Source organism: Aspergillus stella-maris (assembly GCF_047715825.1).
Source record: "Aspergillus stella-maris strain CBS 113639 unplaced genomic scaffold BDV14scaffold_36, whole genome shotgun sequence".
Lineage (NCBI taxonomy): Eukaryota > Fungi > Ascomycota > Eurotiomycetes > Eurotiales > Aspergillaceae > Aspergillus > Aspergillus stella-maris.
In genome coordinates, this window is record NW_027396830.1 from 80,479 (window position 1) to 108,380 (window position 27,902).

Consider the following 27,902-nt stretch of genomic DNA (forward strand, 5'->3'; position numbering starts at 1 on the left):
AGCAGTAAGAAAAGAAAATCCTTTACAAGAAAAATGAAAACATACAACAGCTGGGATTCGCATGTGGTCACCCACCATACTACTAACCAGCCGGCGTGTGGCTTCAATGCGGCCAAAGGTCGGGTTGGTGCTGTCCGGATGAGCTTAGGGTGAGGCCGCTTTACCGTCGCGCGACTCGGATGAAATCAGGGTGAGAAGGAATAGACATGATGACCCGTCTTTCAACCCACCTGTAAACCTTGATATTCACCATATTTCCCCTGTGCGATTGAAGATTGGTTACTCATGCCATACTCTAAACACCGGCGTCGTTGAGTTGCCTAAGACAGCCCACGAAGAAAAAGGAATTGCTATCAAGAAGAAGCTAAGCATTTTATAACAAGGTATTTGGCTTGATTCAGGTCAGTATACGCCTCCTGTTGTCTGCCTTATGTCTTGCGCCAACGTGCAAATAAAGGTGCCTACATTTCTTGAAATTTCGTTCCTGCAAAAGCACTTCTCTTAATAAAGCATGAAGTTCATATCATTGATAATAGACGCCTTTGCACTTTCCAGATCTGTTGTAGTCTTCCTGGCCAAAGGAGTAATCAACGTGCAGCCACGTCCAAGACAGCCTTGCAGGCAACGCCAACCGGGCACACTTGTGTTATGGAAAAATACCGGCATCTTTTCTTCCACATGGACTGGACCCTGGTAAAACAGACACTTCTCTCCCCACATGGTGTCTTCTACAAGGTCAAACTATTGTAAGTCGCAAAGACTTCCTAAACGCAACATATCTAACGCATCTACTTACTTTAGCTCCCGACCACAACCGCATCAAATCTAAACATAATGGCGACAACTACCTTGCGCTTCCTCACGGCAATCCAAATCCAGCGCCTGCACGCAACATCTGTTATGGTCAACGGCGTCCTCAGCCAGCCCGGAATGCTGGAATCCGCCGTGGCCTCGCCCATGAATATGAAACATTACACGCAGGAGCAGGATGTCTTCAAGCTCGCAGCAAACCTGGCCGAGAAGATAATGAAGAACCACGCGTACCAGGACGGGAACAAGCGCACGGCCCTGTTAGCTGCTGATATGTTCTTGAAGATCAACGGGTACGCCCTCCAGACAATCCCATTCGCAGAGCAGGACGCGCACAATCAGCCCCTCGCGAATGCCCACGTTGCAGTTGTTACCAACCAGTGGACTGTGGAGCAGTTGGGGGCTTACTATCAGTCTGTGGCAAAGCCTCTGTCTTCGCTGCCGCCGGATGTCGTTGAGTACAGAAATGGGGCTACTGAGTATTAAGCTACATACCCTGTCACATGGATCCTGGGGGTGGCAATTCAGTGGGTCTGGATGGTGGCATTCATCTGGTCCCAAAAGTCCTTTTATTTTGATGATTGTCGCGGGTTTTAAGGGGCCTCTTGTACCTCAAATTATCATTGCCGTGCAGATTGGTTGATCCATGTTTTGGGAAGGGGGTGATGTGGCCAGCGGACGCTGTCTGTTCTGTGAACGAGTCAAGTATTTTATTCACATATCAAGCGACAGGCATCCACATATGTATTAGCCCGATCTATCTCACCGCACAAATTTTCATTTTCTCATAATCCTTCTCATACCCTAGCTAGCTCGGTAGCTCGCCCTTCACCCTGCAGGATAAAACAACATAGGATTCACATATTCTTCAAAGCGTCGAGTGCAGGCCCCAGGTCTCGACCTGTGTTATGTGCCAGTTCAGCGAAGTTAGCTATATAAGGAAGAGGAATTAGCCAGCCGTGCCACGAAAAAGGAGTGGGGAAACTAGGTAAGACTGCAAGCGCACCGTCACCAGTCCCATCCAAGACAATCTCATCCATTGCACGATTGAAGAATAGAGTTGCAGGGCTCTTATCCAGTTTTGTTTGGCGAGGAAGTTGGCTGGGGACGTAGAGGCGGGGATAATCCAGGGACTCTGAATAGCATTAATTTTGAAGCAGAGTAGAGCAGAGCAGATGCCATATTTTGTTTAGAAAATCAGCCATTACCACTCACCAAACCCAAAATGCAGCGACTCATGGAAGAATGTAAGCTTGCAATTTTGTTGATCTTTAGTAGCAGGTGCCGACGCTGCAGAACCCGGCGCAGTGAGACAGGCAGCACGCAGGGCACTCCCAACCTCGGGCTCAATCAATAGGTAGGATTCGCCTGGGTTGCCGATAATGCAGCCGACCTTCCTAGAGACCAGCTCTCCACTCTCGTTCTCATGGACGAAATCTGTTGTGATTCGGTGGAAATAGCGCGAGGGGGCTGGGAAACACAGGCGCTTGGCACTGTGTTGTTGGAGGAAGACCAGGTGTCGGGACGCACGGCGGAACATGGGGAGCTAAGATGCTTGAACTTGAGGGCTAGGTTGTTCTTGATGTATTGCAAGCTGTCTAGAGTCTAGACTCTAGAGCAGAGCTACAGATCGAGATTGGTGGCAGGCTCGGTGGAGACTGGAGGCTGATGCAGACGGAGACGGAGCCTGGGACTCGGAATGCGGATCAACCCATTTTCCCGAGCCACGCACAAGTGACAACACTAACAGTCGCTCTCTGCAATGGCATTTACATGCTTTTACCCTACCTTCTATATAAGTCTTATCAACTTCTTTGCAAGTACAGGAAGTTAGACTGTATGCTAAATATGGATACTACAGCCTTCTGCCTTGGACAATCAAAGTGAGGGAGGGAGCACGAGTTTAACCACGCATTACAAAAACCTGCGGCGGGCCTATTGTAGAGCTGCTGTGCTAATACGGAGCGTAGCCGAGGCGGCACCATGCTGCAAGGGAGCCCTGACTGTATTTAGCCTATTGCAAAACGCCAAAGGCTATCAGGCCCTGTGAGAACAAGCCCCACCCCTCCAACAGAGCGAAGGGCCGTGGCTTGTAGTATGAATACCATAATCATCATACAAATAGACTATACACCTTAGTATAAGTGATACAAAAGTGGGAGACCACTTGATCTCTAGCTTAGCCGCCGAGTTACTCCAACTCCTGAGAAACCTGTCCCTCTCATGCATCAATCATCGAAGCATTGTCAAGAACAAGAGAATCGTCTACAGAGAATAGCGACCTTTTATTCAGGCATCCGCCCCTTAGTAGACTACGTGCGTGTAGTCGATACAGTGTTGTTCTGCCCTCCTTTCCCTGTGCACATGGATATTTCATAACATAGGTTATGAGTCCGGGCTGCTACGTCAAGCCTAACCAGCTGGCCTAGAACAATTCAGCAGAACAACACTGTACGCGGCGTGTTGATCCTCAATCCTGTGAAAGTGGCCAGGCCTGTACAACCTGCCTACTCCTTCCCAATCGCGCGATCGAACCACGTACCAAGAACCGAACGTACACTGGCAGTTGGTGCGTGCGGTTTGACAGTACCGCAATTCATCGAATGGCCGTAGTGATACTACATGGGTGCGTTAGAGACAAGCAATTGCCGCTGCCATGTTATATTGCATTTCATTTAAGGCAGTGAACATCCATAGGGCAAGACCCTGTATCCTGTTGCACCCTTCTGTTGCCAAGATCATGCAGCAGTCCCCGCCGTGAAGGGCTTTGATGTTATCCCCCAGCCGAAAGTCACGCAGCGGAGAGCATACAAAAATCAAAGGTGCGTATCGACGCCTACATAGTTATCACTGGTGCTGACCGGAAATCTTTCCCTGTGCACATTATCTAGTATATGACGACAGCTTGTACCCCAATCTGAAGTAGAGTGATTTGCTCGATAGTATAGAGGTTCGTCGAGGTTAGGCATTTTGACCGAAGTTGGTAGTGAGCCAGCCGGGAAACGCAGAAAGGGGGGTCGCTATGACAGGACGTAAAATGTTGGCACCTTTGAGAAGGCCAGCTGGTAACTGAAAGAAGGGGTCCATTAATGGAAATAAAGAGATTATGGGCTAAAGATAGAAGGACAGAGGGCTGAAATGCTTGCCGGCACTTACTCATGTCTTGACATGACCAGGTGGCTTAGCAGCAATGTCATGCTGCAACTAGACATGAAGCTCAACTGCCCACCGGGATAAATACAATAGGCTAACCCCCTTTGACCAAGAAAGGGCTCGGAATTGGGACTTAAAAAACAACTCCGCCTATTCAAATCATGGAAGGACATTTTGGGTCAAAAAGGGCAGAATCGCACTGTATCGACTACACGCACATGGCCTACTAAGGAGCGGATGCCTTGATTAATGGTTCTCTATTCTTTGTAGACGATTGTCTTCTTCTTGATGATTAACGATTGATTTCTCCATACATGATGAGGGGTAGGATTCTCAAGTCTCAGTGTCCACTTGATTGTGTAGGAAACATATTGCGATGGCTGTTGGTCAACACTGTAGTGAAACCTACAGTTGGTCAGAGGAAGTAGCTTCAGAACAGAGAGAACTAGGTGAATATTGACTGAGTGAGCAAGCTCATAGGTCTAGTTACATAACAGAAAGATGATAGATAAACGTGTACAACTGATATAGCCCCTCACTATTGGAATTTACACATTCCAACTCCGAGGGCTTAACCATAGGCGGGGTTTCCGACACAGCACATTGAACAACCAAACTAAGTCCCCTGCACAACATATGGGACAACGGTAAATAATCTCGGCTCTTGTATCGCAGCTTTCTTTTGAGAATATTCCCTCAGGGAAAGAAACTTTGTGTCCTTCTCACTGTTATATCCAGGGTAGTTAGACGTCTTCAAGCAATTCAATCTGTGTCGAGCCCAGGGCTAGGATCAAATAATTCTATTGACTTATTGAGAATCCTCTTTATCAAATCGTATCACTCAGGCTACCGTGGGCACGGTGCCTTACAAGGAGGATAAGGGTTATCTACTTTAAAAGTACTAATCGTCAAGCTGTTTTCTCAAAAGTACCCTTCTGTCAATCATAGAATTCAATATCCTCTATTCTTAATCTCAGTGTTGCAGGTTCTGCCGGTTTCCATAGACCCTGGAATAAGTATTTTCATATAATATTATTTATTATACCTATTAAGCTCCTAGGTACTTGCTAGGCTTGCTGGCTTGTCATGCCTATTAAGGGTGGAACGACGGTAGGGATTGACTCTCACTGCTCACATCTTTGTTATTTCTAAATCATGAGAAGGATGTAAACGTGCTGAAACTGACATCCAACCGTGGAGAGCCTGTGCAACTGGAACAGCTGGGCAACGTCGAGGGCGAGTCTACTCATTCTTAATTGAGCACACACATTCTGAATACCCGGTGCTGGCATTCAAGGTGGCCAGATGAGCATCGCGTGGTGAGTCTCACCTCGTAGCATGACGTAAACCAAGCTAATCCTACTAGGGAATATGTCCAGCGTGCATTCGATACCAAGATCGACGAAATGTGTGAGCTTCTTGATGGTCAAATTCTGAAGATGCAGGGTAAATATCCACAACGCCATATTGTTAGTCTTTCCATCATCCGCAGATGAGTAACATGCTCAACCACCTAGTCCTACCTAGTTCTCTCCGGTGGCTTTGGAAGTTCGCCATACCTCCGACAACGTCTTCATGAACGGTATGCAATTCCCGGGGTGGCGAAGCATTCTAATGTCTTGGGTCTACAAGTGCTCATGGCGGGGGAGCCGCAGCTCGCCGTTGTGCATGGGCTAGTGCTTGACCGGATACAGCAATTAAAACGTCGCGTTGTAATGTTTGGGTCGAGATGCTCACCCGTGAGCTACGGAATTATCTGTGATCTGATCTACCACCCGGAGAAACCTTGGAGAGCCAGTTCGGAAAGACCCGCAAGATAATAATCTCTACGCCGTAGATCAGATTCAGTGGTTGATAATCCAGGTGCGCCCCCGTCCATTCTTGGTGTAGTCGCATTTCTAGGACTGTTCTAGGTTACTAACATAGAGTTGCAGGGCTATCCTATTTCCCACACGGGGATATCGAAGATTTCCAACTCAAAATGAAGCCTGGAGAGGAGCACTTTCCATGGAAGGTATCGATTGTAATGTCTACGGAAGCTCCCCATGCGCTTCCAAAGAGCATGAAGAACAAGGATGTACAGCGTGTGTGTAGCTTAGATATCAGTACCGATCATGTAGATTGAAAGTTAAAGAACAGACGGTGGTACAGTACGCGCCCACAATACTGGCGAGCGACGTTTAATGTTCGAGTCGTGGTCGGTGCAGCTGACTTGACGTTCCAACTGTGGTCGAAGGACGAGCGGATACAAACTAGTCATGAGCCGATCAAGGTTCAGTGGATGCCGGCGGTCGCTGTGGATTGGGTAACAGCAATCTATCTTCCCTTCCTTTTGGTGGTCTTTTCCCCTTCGATCTGACGTAGCTGAATTACGCCCTGCCGAAGGCTCACGCAGCGGCTCTGAAGCCAAACAAAGGAACAAAAATCAGCTTGACTCGTCGACAGCTAGATTTTTAACAACCTTAACGTAGAATCTACGGCACGGCACGTTCAGCGACCGCATAGAGCGTCGCCTATGGAATCTCACAAATATTAACAGAGATGATAATCGCGTCGTGTCAGGCGGCCAGAGAACTATCTGGGTTGTACTGCAGCCAGGGCCTGGCCAATGCATCCTGATCTAAAACAACTCTACTCTCGTCGGAGCCAGGCCTCTAGGATACGGAATGAGTTGCCGCAATGAGAAGGCAAAGAGGAATCAAGGATAGAAGTTGCTAGACAGAGAAGCTGCGACGGGGAAAAGTCAGGGAGATAAAGGGACCGTCATAAGGTGTTTCTGCTCTGCAATCGGTGAACTAGAGCCTGGATCTCCATTCTGAATTGCTGATTATTAAGATCAAGGGATAATTAGCACCAACCATGAAGCCACGAGTCTTGGTTTTCATTCAAGTAATACGTGGTAAAAGTGTCATCCCCATCGGGCAGGTCACAGGCACATGTGAGATTCAACGGATTCAACTGCAGTTTGAAATAATGACAATAATGCTAGATTGACTTGCCAAGATACTACATAAGGCGTAATGCCTTTAGAATGGTGGGGATATTTGTGCTGTTAAAAGGCTCAAGGTTGACTATAGATCCAATTGTTTCCCCCACCACTACCTAGGGTTCTAAGGCGAGTGATATAACTTGAAATGCTTGTTTGTCTATCCTTTGCACAATTAATATCGCGGGCTGCGCCTCTTTGCATATGCATTTACCAAGGTAGATGGATTGCATGTAAATATCTGCCACCAGGACAGAAATCAAGAGCACGAATGTAAGTAGATACGGTTTGGACTAACAGGGGAATTAGAGTACAATAATATTATCTATAGCTAAACAGCCACGCATTACCTTGCTAAGCCAGGTGACTGTGGCTGCTTCTGGCTAACCACCACTGCCTGGCATAGTAAAATACTAATCCTGGTCCCTAAACAGCAATTAGCGCAACCACCTGGAAGGGTACAAATACTAAACCTCAAGTAACCACAAGTCCACTAACAAGGGTGAATGTGGTTGGAATAAGAATAATAGGGTTGTATAGGTGGTCAAGCTTTAGCTTGCAGAAACACAGGATAATAGCCCAAACTATTATAAATAAAAAGGAGCTGTATTCCTCCAGTCTATTTAAGGTGACCAGCGCCCGGATGTTGCCAAAAAAAATGATGTACAGCGCCGAGGATAGGGTCGAAAGGATAAGGGCATTAACTGGGGCGTCGGAGTCTGACTGGGACTCAATAGGTGCAGCATCATCAGTTTGGGCTGGGGCCTAAGTGAATCTATAATTCTGGGGCTAGGTATCATATACACAGACTGAAACAGGATATACTGCACTGCCTTAATTAGGTAGTGGGCGTAGTGCTCGGAACTGTGGCTCAGTCATCCCAGAGATCCTAGTTGAGTCCAGGCAGCAGCTCGATGTGACGTTATACTCTACTTTCCAGTATCGCTCATTTTACTCGTCTAGATTTAGTCATACTCTAACCAACATTCAAAACACCTCTTCCTACCCAAAAGCCACCAGGACGTGTGTGTGATTGAGCTTGATCGAAAATACAAAATGCATGAAAAAGCCACAGTCTAAGACCAGTCCACAAGAGTTCTCCCATTTTCCCCTCCCCACAATGACAACAATAACAATGGAAGAACCGGTTGTGTTGTCTCGATCACTCGATATCTCCCAAATATTCCACCAAGAACGTCATCGAAATCGCGACATAGCTTTTTAAGCTCTCCGCACCGCTTTTTTACTATATCTGGCTCAGCTTGTATATTCCGATAAGATTTACACAAGTCACCATATGCGAGCAAGTATAGTCCGTTTAGGACAGCTAGTCGGGCGTGGCATTTCACAACATCTGTCGGCGGTTTTGCTGCCTCATTGGCTGATACTCCGTCAAAACCTGGTTGTTCGTGCGGAGAAGGTCATATGGTCTTGGCGATCCTAACCCCTGCATTTTTCAGAAGTGACTAAAATCTTTGGGGGATCAGAATGGGTATCCTCTTCTATGTGGCAGGAACAACGTGGTCATGCAGGGCGATAAATGAAGGCCACCGCTGATTTGACCGGCTACCCCAGATCACCCCGGCCTAACTCAACAAGTTCGGTGTTTACTTCGTCCGCACTCAATAGGGAAATATGACCTTTGCGCCCCACATAGGGTTTCTCTATAAAATGGCCTTGACAAGGCGCTGAATCCAACCCCAACCTACAGGCAAGCAGGGATTGACTAACCGAGAACCGTATCCATCTATCTTCTCTCAATTTACGACAAAGATGAGACTTAATCCGATCCTGAACTGTGTCGTATTGGCACAATTGGGTGTCTCAAGTGCTCTTCCAAGCGAGAGTCTTGGAAAGCGTGGCAGCGAAACGATCGAGAAGCGTGCTGAAGGTACTGCTATCGTCAATCTGGGGTCTACACAAGGCGCTCCTCAGCATTTGGGTGCCGGCTTTATTTATGGATTGCCTGACAACAAGGATGGATCTGCCAACACAGCTATCCCAGCCAACCTTCGGTCTGGCTCTGGATTCAAATACTGCCGTGCGGGGGGTGCTCAGTTACCTTCTCCCAGTCTTGGTTACGCCAGCGGGCAACTAGAGGTAAGATTATCCCGGTGTACCTATGCTAAAACTTTCCTAACATGTTTAGGGTCGCTTGATGTCGTTTTTGTCAAACTACCGGACTTCTCGTGCAACAGGGGCTCGGTTCCAGCTCCTTGTCCATGACCTGTGGGGCGCAGACAGTGTCCAGGGAAGCAGCTTCCAGTACCCTGGCGATGGAGGCAACTGGAACCCCTTCGACGATTTCATGGGCCAAGTCATTGCCTTTATTAAGAATAACAACATGCAGGATGGCCTAGAGCTTGATCTTTGGAACGAGCCTGACTCGACCTTGTTTTGGAACGCAGACTACTCGCAATACCTCGAGACTTGGACACGCATGTACAGTCGCTTCAAGTGAGTTTTACACGTCCCAGCTTACCAGATCCATGAAATAATGTGTTTTTAAGGTCCGAGCTATCATCTCTCCCGATAACTGGCCCGTCTATTTCTGTCCCTCCCGACACTGGCAACACTTTCTGGACTCGGTGGATGGATCATGTCAAGTCTACAAACACTGTCCCAGATATTTACACCTACCACATCCTCGGTCTTCAATACACTGTTACTGCTGCCCAGGGCACCCTGACGTCAATGCTTAACTCTAGGAGCCTTCCTTACAAGGAGGTCAATGTCAACGAGTACGGCGCCCCTGCAGGAGGTGACCAGACAAATGCTGGAAGTGTTTGGTACATCAGTAACTTTGAGAGACAAAACATAAAAGGTCTGCGTGCCCACTGGGGTATGGGAGAGACAAATCTCCACAATGGCATGGCTGGCTTGGTCAACTTCGAGGGATCTAACTATTTCCCCGCTGCTCAGTGGTGGGTATACAACTACTATACTCAGTCCATGACTGGAAGCCGAGTAGCTACTACCGCATCTGGAGATGGTATTTTTGAGGTCTATGCAACCCGGGATAGCGCGAAGGATACCGTCAAGATCTTGACCGGTCTGAGGCCCCAATACGGCATTAGAACTTATGACGTCACTGTAACTGGCTTGAGCGCTGTTGGAATTACTAGCGGAACTGTCAGGATCCGCACTCTGCGATTCAATCATCGAGAGTGGTATGAGGAAGGCCCTGCTCCGACCGACTTGGGCATTGCAGAACACACTATTTCCAATGGTCAGGTGAGTGTTTACCCTATCCCACTGAGCTGGAACTCGACAGCCAATTTGATTAACGAACAAATAGATCACATTCTGGGTCACCCCCGATAACGAGTACACGGCTTATGCATTCGAGTTCGTCAACTGAGAAGGTCCCTTGAGGATTATGGTGTTCTCCTCGACAAGATTAGATTTTCCGACGCATGAGCCGTTATGAAAACTGCTGCAAATCATACTAGACGGATACCAGAATTACCTAGTCAGATCGAATCAAAGTAGCAGGTGTTGGAAACTCCTCATTCATAATGATCTGTATCTAGTAATCAAGTAGTCTCACACGTACTGGTGTTATTCGAAGCACTATGGTGCCCATTGACAGGAAGAGGAAGTCCAATGAGTCGCTGCTTAAAGGCGCGAGTTCTGATCGAGGATCTCGGCCGTTAGTGGCAGGTATAGTGTAAACTTCTTCTTCATGCTCCAGAAGACTGTGTAAGCGGTTCAGCTGTGTCAGTCACAGCTGTCGCGTACGCTTCCGAGCCCTTTTATCTTTTTCTTTAATTTTGATTCGTCGTCTTCTACCCGTTGTGCACTTTTGCGCTTCTATTAAGCGTTATAATTCCTCTTGTCAAGTCTCATTCGTTTATACGTTGCGTTTACGGCTGGGTCTCGTGCTTTCCAGCCAATATCCAAGGTTCGTCAGCACTTCGTGGCGCTGCGAGAGTAGGGACTCTGTATCGCGTGCGAGAAGGATAGCTTTGTTCTGTAGGCGTTGCCTTCCAGGCTCAATTGGCTCAAGGTAGTTGTGTAAGGGCAAGGGCACCACGCTATGCGAGTTTCTTCAGCAAATGGGATATATAGTTCCGCTGCAAGTCATACCTCACGGATGTTACAGTAAGCAAATACTGTCCTGATGGCAGATTTGAATAGTTCACGAAGTTCATCCCTCGCCTCTTTCAGCGAGCTCAGTTGACTTCTCATCCACTGACTTATAGTGAATCACGGCATTTTCAATTTCTTTTGCTTTTTCAAGATGTTTCTTCTAGCTTTTAGAGGTTCCTGAGCCTAAAGCCCTTTTTATTACTACAATTTCTGCAACGCATGTTTTTTGCAGTACATCTACCACTGCGGGAAAACCCGCCGCCTGGCTGCTGGCAAGCCACTCCCGACACTTCGGCTGGCCCAGAGGCATCGTTACCCTCTTTAGACGTTGTATGATACGGAGATTGATCACTCATCGACTGTCAGCAACTCACCAGCCTGCTGTGAGGTCATCTATTCTTAAAGATGAGCCAAGCCATGTGTTCAAGAATCCTAGAGCCTATGAAGGGTATGAGAACCTACAGTTCTACAATCTAGTCTAGTGGATCAAGGTTCTTATTTTAATAAAACGCCTGATTTCTCAATCACTCAATGGTTCGGTCCGAGCCTAACGGTTTCCATTCCCGACCCAATCAGCCTTCAATACCCGGGGGCCACTCTTTCGCCTTATAGAGGAAATTTGGATCGCCTCTGCGTAAACTGGCGTAGCCTTTTGTAGAGGAGAGACTTTGAGATGATGATGCGCGGTCGATTTGTTTTGTTGTGTGGTATGCCATGGTGAACTTTGCAACGGGAGAGCGCACTCCGGCTTTAGAGGTGAAAGAATCAACTCTAAGCAATAAGTCGGATTTCGAAAGAATAAAAACCATGAAAGCTCAAACAAAGGCTCCGGGTGCGGATGATATATCCAGAGAGCTTCAGTTGTCACGTACTTGCCCTATCTAAGCGAACAGCACCCGTGAACAAGCAATAATAAAAAGGTCTATCTCTTACTTGCATACCAACTTCAAATATACTGCCTTCTCCGCTTGCAACAAAAACATACAAATTTTGGTCATGATCATAATCATTTTACGGTGCAAAACAAACAGTGCAAAACAAGCAGCGCGATAGACAGCTTTCAGTACCGCGTTAGCCCATATGCGGGTAGAAAGGCTCTACTTCGAGCGCCAGCCCATCTGCCCCCAGCAGCTGCGTAAGCCCATAACCATTAAAGCCCGCACCAAAGCCCAAGCCCGGCAGTTCTTGCATATAATCACCAAAGTACACCGCCAGCTCCGGGCGCTCCTGTTCTGACAGCTGCAGCCCGAAACCCAATCCTGTACCCTGTCCCAAATCATCCGTCGCCGTTGTTGGAGATTCTAAAGTAGATGCAGGCATATGGACGGCCAGAATATCCTTTAACTCCCTTGCCTCGCGCTCTTTTTTTCTCTGTTGTGAAAGTACCAGGAGCCCTACTGCTCGACAAGCCTCGCGCAGGGCCTCCGTGTCATAGGTATCTCGGACAAGTTTGAGCGTCTTCATGGCCTCGGATAGAATGACAGTAGATTTAGGCGTGTCGATTACGAGCATCGTGTACACGATCTGGAAGGGCACGTTGGCGACGTGGCTCCAGGGGCAGAGTGCATTGAGCAATTCGCGTGCGCTGGAGAGGGCTTTTACACAGAGGGCGAGAAGGCGCGTTGTAATCGGTAGGTCGGTTCCGGTGTTATTTGTTGTGGTTGTGATTGTGCGGGTCTGCAGCGTTCGCAGCCGACGGAAGATGCATAGCGCCAGGTTACATTGCGACAGGATATATGGAGCCTGTATGCGCTCGCTTTCAAGAACAGTGGATAGCAGTGTCATTAGTTGCCCCAGGTCCACCGGCTTGTGCGGCGCCAGGAGTTCGGAGTGCGGAAGGAGATCAAGCATCTCCGCGGTGTAGTCGCCCGGGCTCGTTGTATTGGGAGACGTATATGGGGCCCCGTACAGCTGGACACGCGATCGTCCCAGGTCATATGAAACCCACATATTAACGTACTGCACGTACGCAACGAGTCGTCGGCGGATATCCGGGTCAACGTTGGCAGGCGGCCGGACCAGTGCCGGCCGCGGGCAGTCCGTCGATGCCGGATCCAGATGGTACCCGCTTGCGTCGACCATATGCAATAGCGAACAACTGACCATCCAGGCGGAGTGAGGGGTGCCAGCGAGCCGTAGGTACATGAGTCGCAGCGTCCACCCGGAGATAAGCGTTGCCGAGGGCACGCCAAACATGGAATTGTGCTCCAGCGCCATACGGGCTGTTTCGACAAGGTGCAGTTCAGCAGCGACTGCCTTTCGCTCGGAGAAGAGGTATCCCACTGCTGCAACGCCGCAGAGGACGGTGTCGTACGGCTCGAGCGTAGGGGATCGCAACCACCGGGCCTGGATGACTTCGTTGCAGGCCTCGCGGTCAATAAAGCCGTAGACAGTGCTGACCTTTTCGAAAAAGATCTGCAACAGACGCTGCATCTCTGCCTGGGAGATGACGTCGATGAGCGGCAAGGCGCAGTACGTCCCAGGCAACTGGCGCGTTCCCACGTTCCAGGCAAAGATCTGGGGCTCTGGGGCATTGGTCGGGTCCAGTGTCAGGCCCAGCCTTCGCACAAACGCGGCCCCTGAATTGGATTCCATGGGCGCGACATCTTGGAAATCCGGCGTGTATGCCGGTCGCGGTGAACTGGACTTCGTGCTACTTTCCGGTGGCAAGCTTGGCTGGCTGATGAGTTGTGCTTTTGAGCTGCCCGCTGGAGCGCCTTTGTTCCGCTTCTTCCGCGTACTAACATCGTAGTAGCAGTCGTATGCATGGTCAATGCATGTTTCACATGGTTGGCGTCCGTTACATTTCCGCTTTCGGGTCCGACAGGGCTCACAGGCAACTCGGGAGCGTCGTTGGTGTTTTGGTCGCAATGACATCGTATACCGAGACTCTCTAGGATTGCACTTCCGACGGAGTCATCGACCATGCAGTGTGGAACCGGTTGGTCATCTCTGTCACGTGGCCTGCCTGTGCCCCATTGTAAGACGCTCTTGGGTATTAGTGCAAGTTCCAGACATGGTAAACCAATGTTGAGCAGATGTAGACAGCTCGCGCTCACGGATATTATCTGACCTTTCCCTTTCCTGAAGGATGCATGTCAGAGACAAAATCTAAAGCTCCCTTTTTTCACTGGTGAGTAAACACATAGGAGTGCGGTTGCACTAACCCCAGTTAACAAATTTAGGGCTAGGCGTTCAAACGGGATCTCGCAATGAGTCAGCATGGTAGTGGAAATAGCGGAAGTGGCGGATAAGGTAGCGGAAGAGCACCTGCATCCACATGGTGGTTAAGCTTCTATAGATTGACTATCTTGAGCTAAGGCCTATCCAAGAGAGTAATAACGGGGCACAAATGTGTCCGAGCCCGCTATATCCGACAAGCCTGTAAAATCAATAAATAGCCTATAAATAAGGCGGCCTCGACTGGACTCTCCAAATAAAACAGCATTTTCAATATGGACACCAATTTCGTTGAGAATAACATGCAATGCGCACCAGGGGTTAACTCCAACCCCAAATCCGACCCTCCTCCCGACGATGGCGATCTCTACGCCTGGAGCCAGATCCTCTGGTGCCACTTCACCATCTGCAACAGTTGGGGGTACCTTAACGCATTCGGCGTCTTCCAAACATACTACAGCGCCACCCTATCCGTCCCTCCCTCCACAATTTCCTGGATCGGCAGTGTTCAAGCCTTCCTCCTCTTCTTCATGGCCACGCTCTCCGGCCGCGCCGCCGACGCCGGCTACTTCAGGCTTGTCTGGGGCATCGGAGCGTTCCTCACCCTCCTCGGCCTCTTCATGGCCTCTGTAGCTAAAACATACTGGCAACTTCTCCTGTCACAGGGCATCTGCCTTGGCCTCGGCGGTGGGCTGATGTTCTGTCCTGTCCTCTCGCTCATCCCGCAGTACTTTTTGCGCCACCGGTCACTAGCTATTGGTGTGAGCGCGTCAGGCTCGTGCACCGGTGGCCTGATATTCCCCGCGGTAGGGCAGCAGCTCCTTCCACGCGTGGGACTAGGGTGGACGATGCGTCTTCTGGGCTTGCTGAGTTTTTGCATGCTCGTGCCATCGTTTCTGTTCTTGAAACAGCGTATTCCTTCAAACAAAGATTCACGCCGACCGCTGGTTGATTGGTCTGCCTTCCGAGACCGCACATACGTCCTCTTTAGCATCGGCATGTTCTTCACCTTCTGGGGCCTGTACATTGCGTTCTTCTACGTCGGCAGCTTCGGAACTGACATTGTTGGCGTGAGCCAAAGCACGTCTACCAGCATGTTGCTGATAATGAACGGCGTCGGATACCCAGCACGCATTCTGCCGAATCTCCTCGCGGACCGGTACAAAGTCGCCGGGCCTGTTAATCTGCTTGTGCCGTTTATCCTGTCTACCGCTGTTCTCCTGTTTTGCTGGACCGCGGTACACAGCATGGCAGGTCTATACATTTTCTCTGTGTTCTATGGGCTTGTCTCTGCTGCCGTGCAGTCGCTGTACCCCGCCGCTGCCAATTCATTGACCATTGATCTCAAATCTGTTGGTGTTAGGACTGGCATGGTTTTGACTATAGTCAGTTTCGCCGCACTGACTGGGGAGCCTATTGCAGGGGCGTTAGTCCAGAAGGGCAATGGGGGTTATCTGTACGCGCAGGTCTTTGCGGCGTCTAGTACCTGCGTCGGGTGTCTGTGTATTGCTGCGTCTCGTGTTGCGAGAGTGGGATTTGGTGTTGGGCAGCGGATGTGAATAGTCATAATAACTTTCGCTTCCAGAGTAGCTCCTGGATTCATAGAGATGTGTATATCGGTGACTTCACCATAGAAAGGGTATTCGAGGATCAATGCAGTCTCTACAACCTTGGAAAGACGGCGCATAGGTGTATTGATCAGATATGTTCCAGCTGCGCCAAAAACATGCCACAACAACTTGCGCCCTTCGGTGAGTGCGGCTCTCCAGCTACTCCCCACAATATACTACCGTGATTTCTTTCGCACACATGTATCAAGCATCTGACTCATAGCTCGAACTTCTCTCCATTTTTTGCTGACAGCTCAAACACGCGACCCTCTGTAGCCTCTATCTCAGCTAGCAATGTATTCTCAGTCAGAGCTGGTAAAGTGTCTGGATTGCCAGTCTTTCCCCTTCTCACTATCACACCCCAACGGCAAAGTAGTATTGCCCCGACGATAATCACAATGCCCCCAATGCTCACACCAACCCCAATTCCAGCCTTTGCACCGATTTTCAGGGCGTTTGCGTCGCCACTGTTAGCTTCTTGTCCCTGGTTAGGTTAGGGTGGGTTATCAATATATATTCTGCGCAACACTTATAACAAATCCAGCCAGTATCATTACTGGGCAAACAGAACTAGTAACTATTAGCCATAAAAGTAGATTTGATGTTTTTCAATTGGTTCTCATGGTGATTATGAACCCTAAGGTAGTATGTAGTCAAGATCTAAAAGTTCGTGTGGGCGGACCTGGATAAATAAATGTGTTTTTAGCTACTCAGCCAAAGCTTATGATACCAAGATTTGTTTTAGCGGGGGTCCTAGCTAAGCTGCTTTAAGTGTGCAGTAAGTGTATATGACCATATGGTATAGAGAATAGGGCTTCCTGTCCACTCAGCCGTACTTGAGCCACTCACCAGTAGGCTAGGAGTATGGTGGGTGCACATGTGAATCCGTACTGTTGTATGTTTTTGATATTATTTTAGAATACTTTGACTTGAGCGAGCATTGTTTTGAGCTGTCCGTAAATTCGCAGGATAATCCCTGCATCTGCTCGACATTCTCGTCTGCGATAATCCGTCATGAACGCAAGGCTGTGCTGTCGTTTTAGATTTTTCATCATAGCTGAGGCCGCATGTATGTTGACGGCAGCTAATAGTTGGGTGCTTCGCGTCTTTGATATTTATCAGCACTAACAAATAGTCAAACATCTTTTCCACGCCGTGGGTTCGAGTCACATTCTTCCTAGCCATGCACAAAATCAAGTGGGCGGCTGGCTGCGGTGCGAGCGCCTATATGCAGGCAGTTCGACACTTAATGATTCATTGCCCAATCCCATGTGAGATTTGATGCAACAACAAGTGTCCCCTATCGATTGGAAACCCAATTGCAGTCAGCGGCGGATTTTGACTGGAGAAAAAATCGTGGCGCTGGCCCCATCAAGGCCAACCAGTCGTGATCGAACTAATGCAAGTAGGGTGAGTTGGTGTGATCATTTGAAATTGGCCCATGCGCAGCTCCCCTCTCGGACGAACGCTTGTCATAGAGGCTTTTTTATTGTGGTTTCGCCATGTGACCCGGACATGCCTGCGAAGTGACACAAGCCGTGCTGGCTTCTCTGAACCCGTGGCACCTCTCTACTCAAACACAAGCAAGTTTGTCTACGAAGCATAGTATTCCCGGCAACCCCTGCTCGCGCCAGCCCCATCTTCTCTACACACCCAAGTGGTCGCCGCATCAATGCAGCAAAAATGAAGACCAAACAGTCATTCATCCACTAATCTCCAACTTGCGGTTGTTAAGTTTCGCGTGCGCCAGCCATAAGTCCGCAAGAGCGGTAATATTTGCTATCAACATCTCCCAGCGTTGAAAAAACAGAGTTGGTCGGTATGAGAAAGGACGAGGCTGCAAAGCAGCCAAGACGTGGCCGCTGTACGCAGCCTTACTCAAGAAGACGGGTGATCGGGGACTGAAATAAACTCTCATTGTTTATCTAGCTCAAGCTTGCCCCAAAGAGTGGCAGTAAATTGTCTCTATACACTATCAGAAACACATGAACTGCTGTTATTAACATGTCTCTGACCTCCTCCCAGTCTACTTCAGCATCGTCTGAGTATTCGACGCCAGTTCAGACCCCGATACATCCTTCGCCCTCCTTAACATCGACAGTGATAACAGTATCGGAGATCATGAACGAAGACGCCAACGGCACTTTTGCGCAAACGTATCTCGGCCTGATGTCTTCTAATGATGGTCTTTTTCACACAGTTCGCGCGGCGCTCAGCCGCTACGTGGCAGAACTGGTACAAGAGGAGAGATATAGAATCGCCGAGCTTCGACGACTAGATGCAGAGACAAATGAGACCTTACGAAATGACAGGGACTCGGCGTTATCGCATCTACACCAGGCAAGAGCCCGGGCGGATGACATTGAGCGCAACCTAGAGGCGGAAATTCGGGAGAGACAAAAGCTGGAGGAGGATAGAAGATGGAATGAAGAAACAATCGAAACATTACAAAAACAGAGACACTCCACCTTGTTAGAGCTACTCGAGGAGAAGGCTCGAGCGGATGAACTCGCGCAGAAGTTTGAAGAAGAATCCCGTGAGAGACAATTACTTCATGACCGGGCGGTTGACCTTAATGAAGCACTTCGTGTGGAGAGAACCGAGATAAGCGCTGTGAGAAATCGACTTCAAGACGCAGATCTTCGCCTATCAGGTGTGGAGTCACAATATTCTGAAATGGAGAATACATGGACGAGTCGGAACAACGAGCTCCGTAATGAACTGACCAAGACGAGACAACAACTTGAAACGGCTAACTCTTCGGTTATCGAAGAGAGAACAAGGAGTGACGACTGCTTTACAGAACTTGCCACTGCGAAAGCCGAACTAAAAGAGGCGCACAGGGAAAGAGTCACTTTGGAAGCCCAGGTGGAAGACCGAACCAATGAGCTGGCAACGAGCAACACCCGTCTCCAAAGGGAGGGGACAAGAGTTTCCGAAGTTCAGGAGAACTTGGCGCAGGCTAGATTGGAAGCTGAACATTCAGGTACGATTCGCTCAGAGAAAGACATTTTAGAAGCTACGTGCCAAATACTGACGGATGAGGGTTCTGGATTAGCTCATATTAGACGCCATCAAGAGGGAGTGATTAATGACCTCGAGGAGCAGAACCATGTTATGAATGTTGAGGTCCAGCACCTAAACAGCGAATTACATAACGAGCAAAAGCGAAGCAGAGACCTACAGTCAACATTATCGAATCAGTTGCAACAACTTCACGAGCAAAATAAACAACTCGTTTATCTTCAGGCTGTGGATGGTGATCTTAGCAACACCAGCAAGACACTCCAACGCACGAAGACTCGCATGGCAATACGGATATATGCCCTTCGAGAGCGTTGTAGGACACTGGTTGGTGAACTAAAGGAGGTTAGGTCTATCAACAATGACCTTTCCAAGGTCAGGGCAAAACCTCCTCGTTCTCCAGCAATTGTGAGGTACAAACATTCGCCACCGAGAATGTGAGTGAGAGGCTTTCATATCTCGTTTATGACAGGAGCTGATACGTGGTTCAACAGGGCATTGGTACGAAAGGGTCCAGTGACCGTTGAAAGTTTGCCCAGAAAGTGACTGCATTCGATAGAATCATGCTATATAATCAAGACGATTTGCGGTTGATGTCTCGAAGGAATTCATTTCTGATATCTGCCTTAATTACTCGCTGCAGTGGTCAAGGATATCCATGACAATATTGAAGCCTTCTGGGCGTCAATTTTGTATGATCACGAACAATTGCTTTTCCCCTCAATTGTGGCCTTAGCAGTTTTCTAGTGTTATTTGTCCGGTTTGCTCATCTTGTTGGGTTGGAATATGCCCTTTTACTCTCTGGTAGCGCCACGACTCGAAGCAATCAATGTCTTGTTGAGACGAGAAACAGTTTGACGCCCAGTACATACCTTTGAAGGCCAGTCTATTGAGTCATTTGTGTGTGAAGGCACCCTGCTCCCTTGCGTATGTTTCCTGCTTAACCCGACACAGTGAGTCTGGTCACGGTCATGGGAGATGAAGCAAGGCTGACCGCCATGAATGCCGGCATGGCATCGATTCAGACGGCCCATTCTGTGATAAGACGGAGAACACTACGGCGGTTAGTAACATCACAGAGGTCCAACTCGACGAAGATAATTTGAATTAACAGGAATACTAGTTCAGCCTGCAGTGACTCCAGACGACGTTTTAGGTCCCTCATCGCGGCAAGTCCCGATAGCCCGGAGCCACTGCGGGTCCCTCTACTGCCCGGCAATAATGCTCAGCAGTATGCAGAAAATAATCAGATTGCACCAGCAACGAATTTGCAACTTGGTTCATTCAAGAAGCTAATTTTCGAACATTATCTCTCGTATTGGCGGCCACTACAGAACACCTCATCAAAATTCCACGCGTCAAACTACAGTAACTATTCAAACAACCACCATGCCAAGAAAACCGCGTCAATAATTCAACCGGATTAACGCGAATGGGTTACTGCAGTCGGGCGTAATGGCTCAAGGGGATACAATGCTTGAGACTTTTGCATCCGTAAGTCTTGTTGCAGATAGATTCTATAGCATGGCATTCTGCGGCCACTCCATCCAATGACTTTTGGCCCGGGGTTGTGGGCATTGCGACAAGGAGAAGCGACATGTTTCCCTCGTTGCCGGGGAACCGGCTTAACGATAGTGATCGCGCGTGAGAAAGCGTGTTAATGGAAGGTATGTAAGAGGAGATCGTCTTCTCCAGGGCGTTATCAGTGAGACCGAGGTGATGCCAACCAGCGGCGTGGAATGGAAGGATGCTGGCAAGCCTGTTCCGATCCACCAGATTCGAGGGGTTCCTTTTAAACTCCCAGGATGTGGTGATAGTTGGTTCATTATTGGCTTCACACATCCTTGAGCTTTTCACCAGCTTCAATTCTCATACCTACCTGGGTTTTGAACAGGTAAGCCATTCTATATCCTTGATGGTGTTGACTGTTATAATAGATCACCGCTGGGCAGTGCGGGCGGCGGCCACCTTTCAGTAATGAATTATTTAATCCAAGCATGCCGCGATACTCTTATTTACCTGATTAATTACTATCTGGTTACGCCATATTGCATTGGCCACTGCGGATATTGTCCTTTAAACATGCAGCTGAAGGTGTTTCAAGAGTGGAAGGACTAGCGCCGCTGTTCCTGAGCTTCCTGAAATTGATCCTAACAAGGTCCCTCTATTTGTGTGAGCTCCCTACATCCAGCTAGTAAATAGTTATCTCGTTGAATGCAACCTGTGTGACAACTGGACTCTCAGATCTAATCTCTGCCACAACTTACGCCACACCAAATGGCCACCCGTGAATCCCCGTCATCAGCAGTTGGCTTGATTGTGTCTCAGCAGCCTTCTCCTTGAGCTCATCCACGTCCCAATTGGCCCAGACGTAGTCAGCCCGTATCCTCAGCGTTCGCACATGACTAAGGCTGATTCTGGGCCGATCGTCCCTCCGTTGTCGTCACACGCCAACTGCGCCATTGCTGGCCGATCGGCTGGCACTGACCTGGCTTTTCGAAAATACCTTTTCATCCCTATCATGCTTTGCCGGCATGCTGGCTATGTTGGATTTATAGGTTTTTCCTGCCAAAATTCCGGGTGTCTGGAGAAACTTTAATATATAGTAACGCTTCTGTACACACCACCCATATTATATATATTCTGCTAAAGGGTATGAGGATAGAAGTTATGATATGACCGCTATATCCTCCTAATCTTAACACTGCTTAGAATATATTAGCTATTATAAAAGCAGTGATTTACAAGCTTTATCTAGACCTGGAGACTGCTTGTCACGGTGCCAGCTCAGAGCCTCATCCCAGGCACGGTGTCTGGGATGAGTATCTCGAAATTCTGCCTGTTCTGACCGCCTGGCTGACTGATACTTCCCCGACTCCAATGTCAATCCTACTCCTGATCTCTGAGCAACGTCTTGTTATACTAAGCGCCTGTCTGATAGCCTGATCCTGCGTTCTATCCGTGCATCTACTTCGTTAGTCTGTTCTGAATACACTCCTGAGCCCGCACCTTGACACTGCTCTGGATAATAATAACACCTCTCTAGAGGCTTGTAAAGGCCTTGAAGGTGGCCTGGCATGTAATAGATAACCAGGTTGTAGAAGAATCTGTGTAAGACCATGCCTTATCATGTACAAGCAATCCTAAGGCAGATGGCTGGTATATTAGTTATCGAGGTTCAAATAGCTTCAGATCTAGCTTTTTGTCACACCTTGTCACGTGCGTGCCGGCGTGCCAAGATATATTGACACCGCAGGCACTAACATCCTACACCTCGCGGCCCTACCCCGCCGCGCAGGCCTACCCGACCCATTCCTATATAGGACTAGCTTGGAACCGGAGGCGAGAGGGCGACTATATAGATGCTGAATACCTCCTTCCATGGAGCCATCAGCCACTCATTCCTGTACAAGTTCTATGATTGAATACAAGCTTCTGATTGGTCCAATCTATTGCCTGAACCCCGTACGCCTACTCGGTGTCGTTAGTCAAATGCCCATTACACTTTTTAAAAAAGGCGGAATGTAACTAGTGTGCTTTAGCGCCTTGGCTTCGTAATCGAGGGTGTCCAAATTATCGTCCACGTTATTGTTATCTTATCTCAACGACCCCAACGACCCCACCGACCCCAAGAGCAGGTTCCAACTCCGACTCCAACTTTAACCCCCATCTCCTCCAACTCCCCCTCTTTCTTATTTTCTCCAATTGATTGGCTAAGATCTAATAATGACCGAGGACAGAGACCACCCAAGCAAACGGCGTAGGGTCACTCAGGATGGAGGGAGCAATGCCCGTCGGTTGTGTCCCCACTGCGGGCGCGCGTTCAAGCGGACGGAACATTTGGAGCGCCATAAACGAACACGTGAGTCCCTTACGTACTGATATACTGCATGTAATTTGCTCGGGAATCAACGAAACTAATAATACGATGTACTAGACACCAAGGAGAAACCATTTTCATGCCATTGTGGATATACCTTTTCGAGACGGGATCTACTAACGCGACATCAGCGGGTCGCTCAGCATGAGACCGGACCTGGGGAACTATCACGGGTAGAGCACGGGAGTGGTGCAGTATCTACTGCAGCTGCGTCTAGGCTCGCGCTTGATCCTCGGTTGTGTATGAGACCTCAGTCATGGATGCAGACGCAAATCCCTGTCCCAGCAGTGGTGGAGGAGCCAAGTCAGCAACTCGGCTTCGTGGATGCGAGGCAATATGCTCCTGATCTCATCTCCACACCTATGCTTGATGGTGGTAAGTCTAAGCACCCGTAACACGATGTTCAAACACTGACTATGTAAGGGATTGACTTTGACATACACTTCAGGGAGTTTACGAGCTTCCTCGATGGTGTAGGTCTGCCTACTGAGTTAAGTCCTTTATTAGACTCCGCTAGGCATGATGATGCAGTCGAAACTGGACCCCAAGATGGACGCAATGAGACTGTCTTACCTAGACAAGTTTTAGGAACAAGATCTGGAACGCCATTCAGCTCATGGCTGCCGTCGGCCCCGGGCATGAACAGGATGGCGAACTACGCTTCCGACTCCCACAGTGAGTTGGTCACCGGACAGGAAATATACAGCCTTCGCTCACAAGCATTAGACCCTCATGCTGTTGACCCGGAGACCCGACTCTTCAAAGTAACAGAAGACCAATATTTCAGGCTCGAATCCACACTCAATAGATTCTCTCCCCAACTCGACCCTAGTTTTTGCCTCCCTTCGCGGCACGCCTTTACTCGTTACATAACCTCTTTTTTCGGTGGCTTTCACTCCCACATGCCGTTCATCCATGTGCCCACATGGAATATCGAGGCACACTCAGTCGGGTTGGTCTTAGGCATCGCTGCCATTGGCGCGCAGTACTGCTTCGAGAGAAAGGTATCAAAGCAGCTGTTCTTCGCTGGAAAAGCGGTCGTAACGGAGCGGCTTGGGCGTCATGCAAAAGTACATAGGCTGCTCACAAGGCCAAGCTCAGAAACAATGAACCCAGTTTTACATAACAGTGAGCGAGACGGTGATGACGACTATGTATCGACTATTGACACCTTAAGAGCATTGCTCACGTTGATGGGATACGCAACATGGGAGCCCAAAGCCGCCATGGTGCAAGAATCGTTTGCTATGCAAAGTCTTCTTGCACATGCTGTTAGGGATTATGGTCTCGAAGACGTGGACTCGCCTAGGTCAACAGACGAGCAATGCGAGGGCGACTCCCTACAACGGAACTGGCGAATATGGATCGAGCAGGAGTCTAGTCGCCGATCCAGGATGATTGTCTTCTCTTTCCTGCACACCCATAGCATCACATACAATGTCTATCCCTCTCTTCGCAGCAGCGAGATTAACCTGCGACTACCATGTTCAACTAAAGAGTGGAAAGCCCCAACTGCGGCCCTATGGCAGGCTGCAACGAAAGAAATCCCAAAGCCACAGCTTCATTTCAAGGAGGCATTGTCCCTGCTACTGCAGAATAAGAACGAGGCTGCCCCGCTAAATCCAATCCCAACGCCACTGGGAAACTACGTTCTCCTTCACGGCTTGCTGCAGCGCATCCACATAGTCAGGGATCTCAGTCTCCCAATCATGAGCAACACGGCAGCTCTGCCGAGAGAAGAGGTCGAGAAACTCGAGTAAGGCCCATCGACCTTCTGCTACCTCATCGCGGTTGCTAACAATCTAGACGCGGTCTCCGCTCCTGGACTTCGTGCTGGCAACAAGCCCCCGAATCCACCCTTGATCCCAACAATGAAAACGGTCCTATCCCATTTACGTCTAGCTCCTTGCTAGCCCTTGCCTACGTTCGAATTCACCTGCATCTTGGACCATATAGAGCGCTCGAGACGCGGGACCCAACTCGTATCGCCAACGCCATCGCGTCAAGCCCTGATATCGAGCGCAGCGAGGACACAATTGCCGCACTGCTGTACGCAACCCATATGCTCGGCATTCCTGTTCGGTTAGGCGTCGAGCGCGTGGCTCGAAGTCAGGCCTTTTTTTGGAGCGTGAGGCACTCGCTATCGAGCTTGGAATGTGGCGTGTTGCTTAGCAAGTGGCTTGCGAAGCTTTCGGTTACGATGGGCGGGATCCCACTAAGCGGTATGGTCCACCTCGTACCACTGGCAGAAAACGGTATCTGACGTCCTACAGATAGCGAAGGTAGAATTTTATACTGGGTGCGACGGATCGTGGAGGAGGCATACTCGGTAATTGATTTCGACGGTGAGGGAGAGGAGTCTTTCCAGTCGACGCATCTCATCAATGTCCGCGATCCGGCAGATCTTTCTCTTGCCGTGCTGAATATTTGGGCTCATTTCTTCAAGAGTAACACCCAGTGGCCGTTTATTAACATTATTGGGCTGGGATTGGAGATGTACCGTTCGATTTTGGTTCGGGATGGGCAGGGCGCGGCGCAACAATACTAATATTTTCATTCTGATCATATCTGATATCTAGTCTCGATGGTATCTAATTGGTTATTGCACTAATGGCTGACATACCTCTATTCGGAGGCTTCTTGCAGCGGGTCTGTGGAGCATAGCTACTCCGTTGGGGTACAGTTGGGGTAGCGGAACGTAGGGTGGAGCGCTCCGTTCGTCATACCGAAGAGATAGCAATCGGGCATTGTCCGTTTATCAGAGGCTGCTGACATTTACTGGTTTTGTAGGAGGTTAACGTCAGTTAGTTTACGGTTGGAACTACACGTGTCCCTCCTCTTGACCTACTGATTCACTATCTATCCCCCTTGTTGGTTTACCTCGAATAGGACGTATAGACCAGCCCTTCACAATTGAGTATTTGGGCTCCTGCAAACTTTGTACTTGCGTATCGATAATTCAGCTCTTGGTTGATAACGGAACTGTGACCGTTATCTTTTACTCATGATGAAAAGTTTTAGGGCCATCGCTTTGCGATTAGACACAGGCGGATCGCGAAGTCCTGTCTCCACCAACCCCGTTTCCGCATGGTTTCTTAAAAGAAGCAAGGCTGTTATCTGCCCGGAAGCTATCATGTACCCCAGAGTGCCCCAAAGATACGCCTAGATCCACAAGATATGGTTGATAAGTTTTGGGGTAGTCATACAAACTGTCCAGACGTACGGTAAAATATAAGACGCGAACTCAGATCCATCTCTCAGGAGACAAGGCATATACTTTCCCTTCTGACTTAATCACCCCGTTACCCTTATCAAAAGTAGTGAGCCTCGATACAACGAAGTCCTCATGGAGAATTCTCCGTCTCAACCGCGCCTCCCCGGCACGGTAAAACTAATCGACTTGCAAGGCCTCAACGTCAAACACGGCCACGTTAAACGCGAAATAATCCTCGTTCCCCAACCCACCGACGACCCCGACGACCCCCTCCGCTGGACTCAACCCCGCAAAGTGACCAGCGTAATCTCCGCAATGACCTGGTGCTTCTTCATCGGCTTCATGATCTCCGGCCTCTCGCCCGCCTACATCCTCATCGAGTCCCACACGGGGATCTCGGTCGCAGACCTCAGCACCGGGAACGGCATCCTCTACCTTTTCATGGGCTGGGGGACGATGATCACACAGAGTCTCGCACTCAAGTACGGCCGACGCCCTGTACTTGTCGGATGCATGGTCCTCGTAACCGCCATGACTGTCTGGACGGCATTCGTGCGCTCGCGCGGGGAATTCTTCGCGAATCGGATTCTGTTAGGCATATTTGCGTCGCCGCAGGAAACGCTCATTGAAATTATCATTGGCGACGTGTTTTTCACGCATGATCGCGGGTTTTATATGGGTGCGTATACTTGGAGCCTGTTCTGCGGAGCGTTCCTCTCCCCAGTGGCGTCGGGGTATATTGCGCAGGCCATGGGGTGGCAGTGGATTCAGTATATCCTTGCCTTTGTGGGCGCGGGAGTCACGGTTTTGACGTTTTTCTTCTTTGAAGAGACCATGTTTTTTCGGGATCATTCGTCGGCTAGTGCTGAGATGGTGGATGGGATTCCGAGCTTGATTGAAGGTGCAGCAGCGGATGCTGAGAAAACTGGTGAAACAAAACCTGCTTTTACAACCGACCAACCCCCCTTCTCGGTCTACAATGCGTCCACGACATCCTCTCCACAGGCAACGACTAGACCCTACCTCGAAAAGCTAAAACTCTGGGGCTACCAACACCCCGAACAACCAAACCCATTCGCAACATTCCTCATGCCCGTTCAACTCCTCTTCACTTTCCCCGCAATGTTTTTTTCCGGCCTGCTTGTCGGCGGAACACTCGCCTGGTACAACGTAATGGGCGGCTCGATGGCGCTCATCCTCGGCAGCGCCCCTTACAACTTCAGCACAAACACCATCGGACTCACATACCTTGCCTGCGCCGTTGGCGTGACAATCGGGTGCGGAATCTCCGGCTGGATGTCCGATTTCGTGGCGATCTGGCTCGCGCGCCGGAATCGTGGAATCATGGAGCCTGAACAACGGCTGTGGATTTGTCTTGTTGCGCTTGTTGTGCATCCTGCCGGTTGTTTGCTTTATGGGGTTGGGGCGTCGTATGGCATTCATTGGGGGGGTGTTGTTGTTGGGCTGGGGCTTATTGCCATGACCTTTCCGCTGGGGGGTTGTCTGGCGTATACGTATATTCTGGATTGTTATAAAGAGATGGCGGGGCAGGGGCTTGTTTCGGCGATTTTGATCAGAAATTTGATGGGTATGTTTACTACCTCCCTATTCCTACACAGTATAGTGGGAGACGTTGACTAACTCGATGACTAGGCTTCGCATTCGGCTACGCCGTCGTCCCGATGATAAACACGCTAAGCGTGCGGTATGCCTTTGTCCTGGTTGCTCTGCTGGGCGAGCTGGTGTGGCTCATGGGCGTGGCGATGATCTATTTTGGCAAACCACTGAGACGGGTTACTGCAAGGAGGTATTGGGATCTGGTTGAGAAGGTCGGTGCAAAGGCGCACTAAAGACCTACGTGCGTGGCTTTTTGGGTGATTATTATACCTATGATTATGTATTATATTTTGAGTATAGAATGGATACTAGTTCAACGGCTATGTGGTTAGCATG

The 27,902-nt window shown here is 49.2% G+C and overlaps 8 protein-coding genes across 8 annotated transcripts; 6 read left to right on the forward strand and 2 right to left on the reverse strand.

The window, feature by feature from the left end:
• Positions 1 to 834: 834 nt before the first annotated feature.
• BDV14DRAFT_201255 (type II toxin-antitoxin system death-on-curing family toxin) lies at positions 835 to 1,296 on the forward strand (the record flags this gene model as incomplete). Its single annotated transcript, XM_073773708.1, has 1 exon — positions 835 to 1,296. One exon carries the CDS (start codon positions 835 to 837, stop codon positions 1,294 to 1,296), a length of 462 nt encoding a protein of 153 aa, XP_073626964.1.
• Positions 1,297 to 1,458: 162 nt separating this feature from the next.
• Positions 1,459 to 2,450, reverse strand: BDV14DRAFT_175503 (uncharacterized protein). The gene is made up of 3 exons (XM_073769086.1): positions 2,026 to 2,450; positions 1,817 to 1,945; positions 1,459 to 1,741 (listed from the first exon to the last, which is right to left on the reverse strand). The coding sequence occupies exons 1-3, from the start codon at positions 2,348 to 2,350 to the stop codon at positions 1,668 to 1,670; spliced, it is 528 nt and encodes a 175-aa protein (XP_073626965.1). The 5' UTR covers positions 2,351 to 2,450; the 3' UTR covers positions 1,459 to 1,667.
• Positions 2,451 to 8,722: 6,272 nt separating this feature from the next.
• BDV14DRAFT_201257 (glycoside hydrolase family 39 protein) lies at positions 8,723 to 10,310 on the forward strand (the record flags this gene model as incomplete). Its single annotated transcript, XM_073773709.1, has 4 exons — positions 8,723 to 9,049; positions 9,099 to 9,406; positions 9,460 to 10,183; positions 10,248 to 10,310. 4 exons carry the CDS (start codon positions 8,723 to 8,725, stop codon positions 10,308 to 10,310), a joined length of 1,422 nt encoding a protein of 473 aa, XP_073626966.1.
• Positions 10,311 to 12,112: 1,802 nt separating this feature from the next.
• On the reverse strand, positions 12,113 to 13,918 carry BDV14DRAFT_201258 (putative C6 transcription factor; the record flags this gene model as incomplete). Its single annotated transcript, XM_073773710.1, has 1 exon — positions 12,113 to 13,918. One exon carries the CDS (start codon positions 13,916 to 13,918, stop codon positions 12,113 to 12,115), a length of 1,806 nt encoding a protein of 601 aa, XP_073626967.1.
• Positions 13,919 to 14,523: 605 nt separating this feature from the next.
• On the forward strand, positions 14,524 to 15,780 carry BDV14DRAFT_190521 (major facilitator superfamily domain-containing protein; the record flags this gene model as incomplete). Its single annotated transcript, XM_073771350.1, has 1 exon — positions 14,524 to 15,780. The coding sequence occupies one exon, from the start codon at positions 14,524 to 14,526 to the stop codon at positions 15,778 to 15,780; it is 1,257 nt and encodes a 418-aa protein (XP_073626968.1).
• Positions 15,781 to 17,719: 1,939 nt separating this feature from the next.
• Positions 17,720 to 19,525, forward strand: BDV14DRAFT_80216 (uncharacterized protein). Its single transcript, XM_073777559.1, has 3 exons — positions 17,720 to 18,817; positions 18,890 to 19,292; positions 19,350 to 19,525. The coding sequence occupies exons 1-3, from the start codon at positions 17,836 to 17,838 to the stop codon at positions 19,399 to 19,401; spliced, it is 1,437 nt and encodes a 478-aa protein (XP_073626969.1). The 5' UTR covers positions 17,720 to 17,835; the 3' UTR covers positions 19,402 to 19,525.
• A 3,056-nt stretch (positions 19,526 to 22,581) lies between these two features.
• On the forward strand, positions 22,582 to 25,283 carry BDV14DRAFT_190522 (uncharacterized protein; the record flags this gene model as incomplete). The annotated part of the gene is made up of 6 exons (XM_073771351.1): positions 22,582 to 22,717; positions 22,793 to 23,110; positions 23,159 to 23,410; positions 23,462 to 24,491; positions 24,542 to 24,957; positions 25,009 to 25,283. The coding sequence occupies 6 exons, from the start codon at positions 22,582 to 22,584 to the stop codon at positions 25,281 to 25,283; spliced, it is 2,427 nt and encodes an 808-aa protein (XP_073626970.1).
• A 798-nt stretch (positions 25,284 to 26,081) lies between these two features.
• On the forward strand, positions 26,082 to 27,799 carry BDV14DRAFT_209557 (major facilitator superfamily domain-containing protein; the record flags this gene model as incomplete). Its single annotated transcript, XM_073775671.1, has 2 exons — positions 26,082 to 27,537; positions 27,603 to 27,799. The coding sequence occupies 2 exons, from the start codon at positions 26,082 to 26,084 to the stop codon at positions 27,797 to 27,799; spliced, it is 1,653 nt and encodes a 550-aa protein (XP_073626971.1).
• Positions 27,800 to 27,902: the final 103 nt, after the last annotated feature.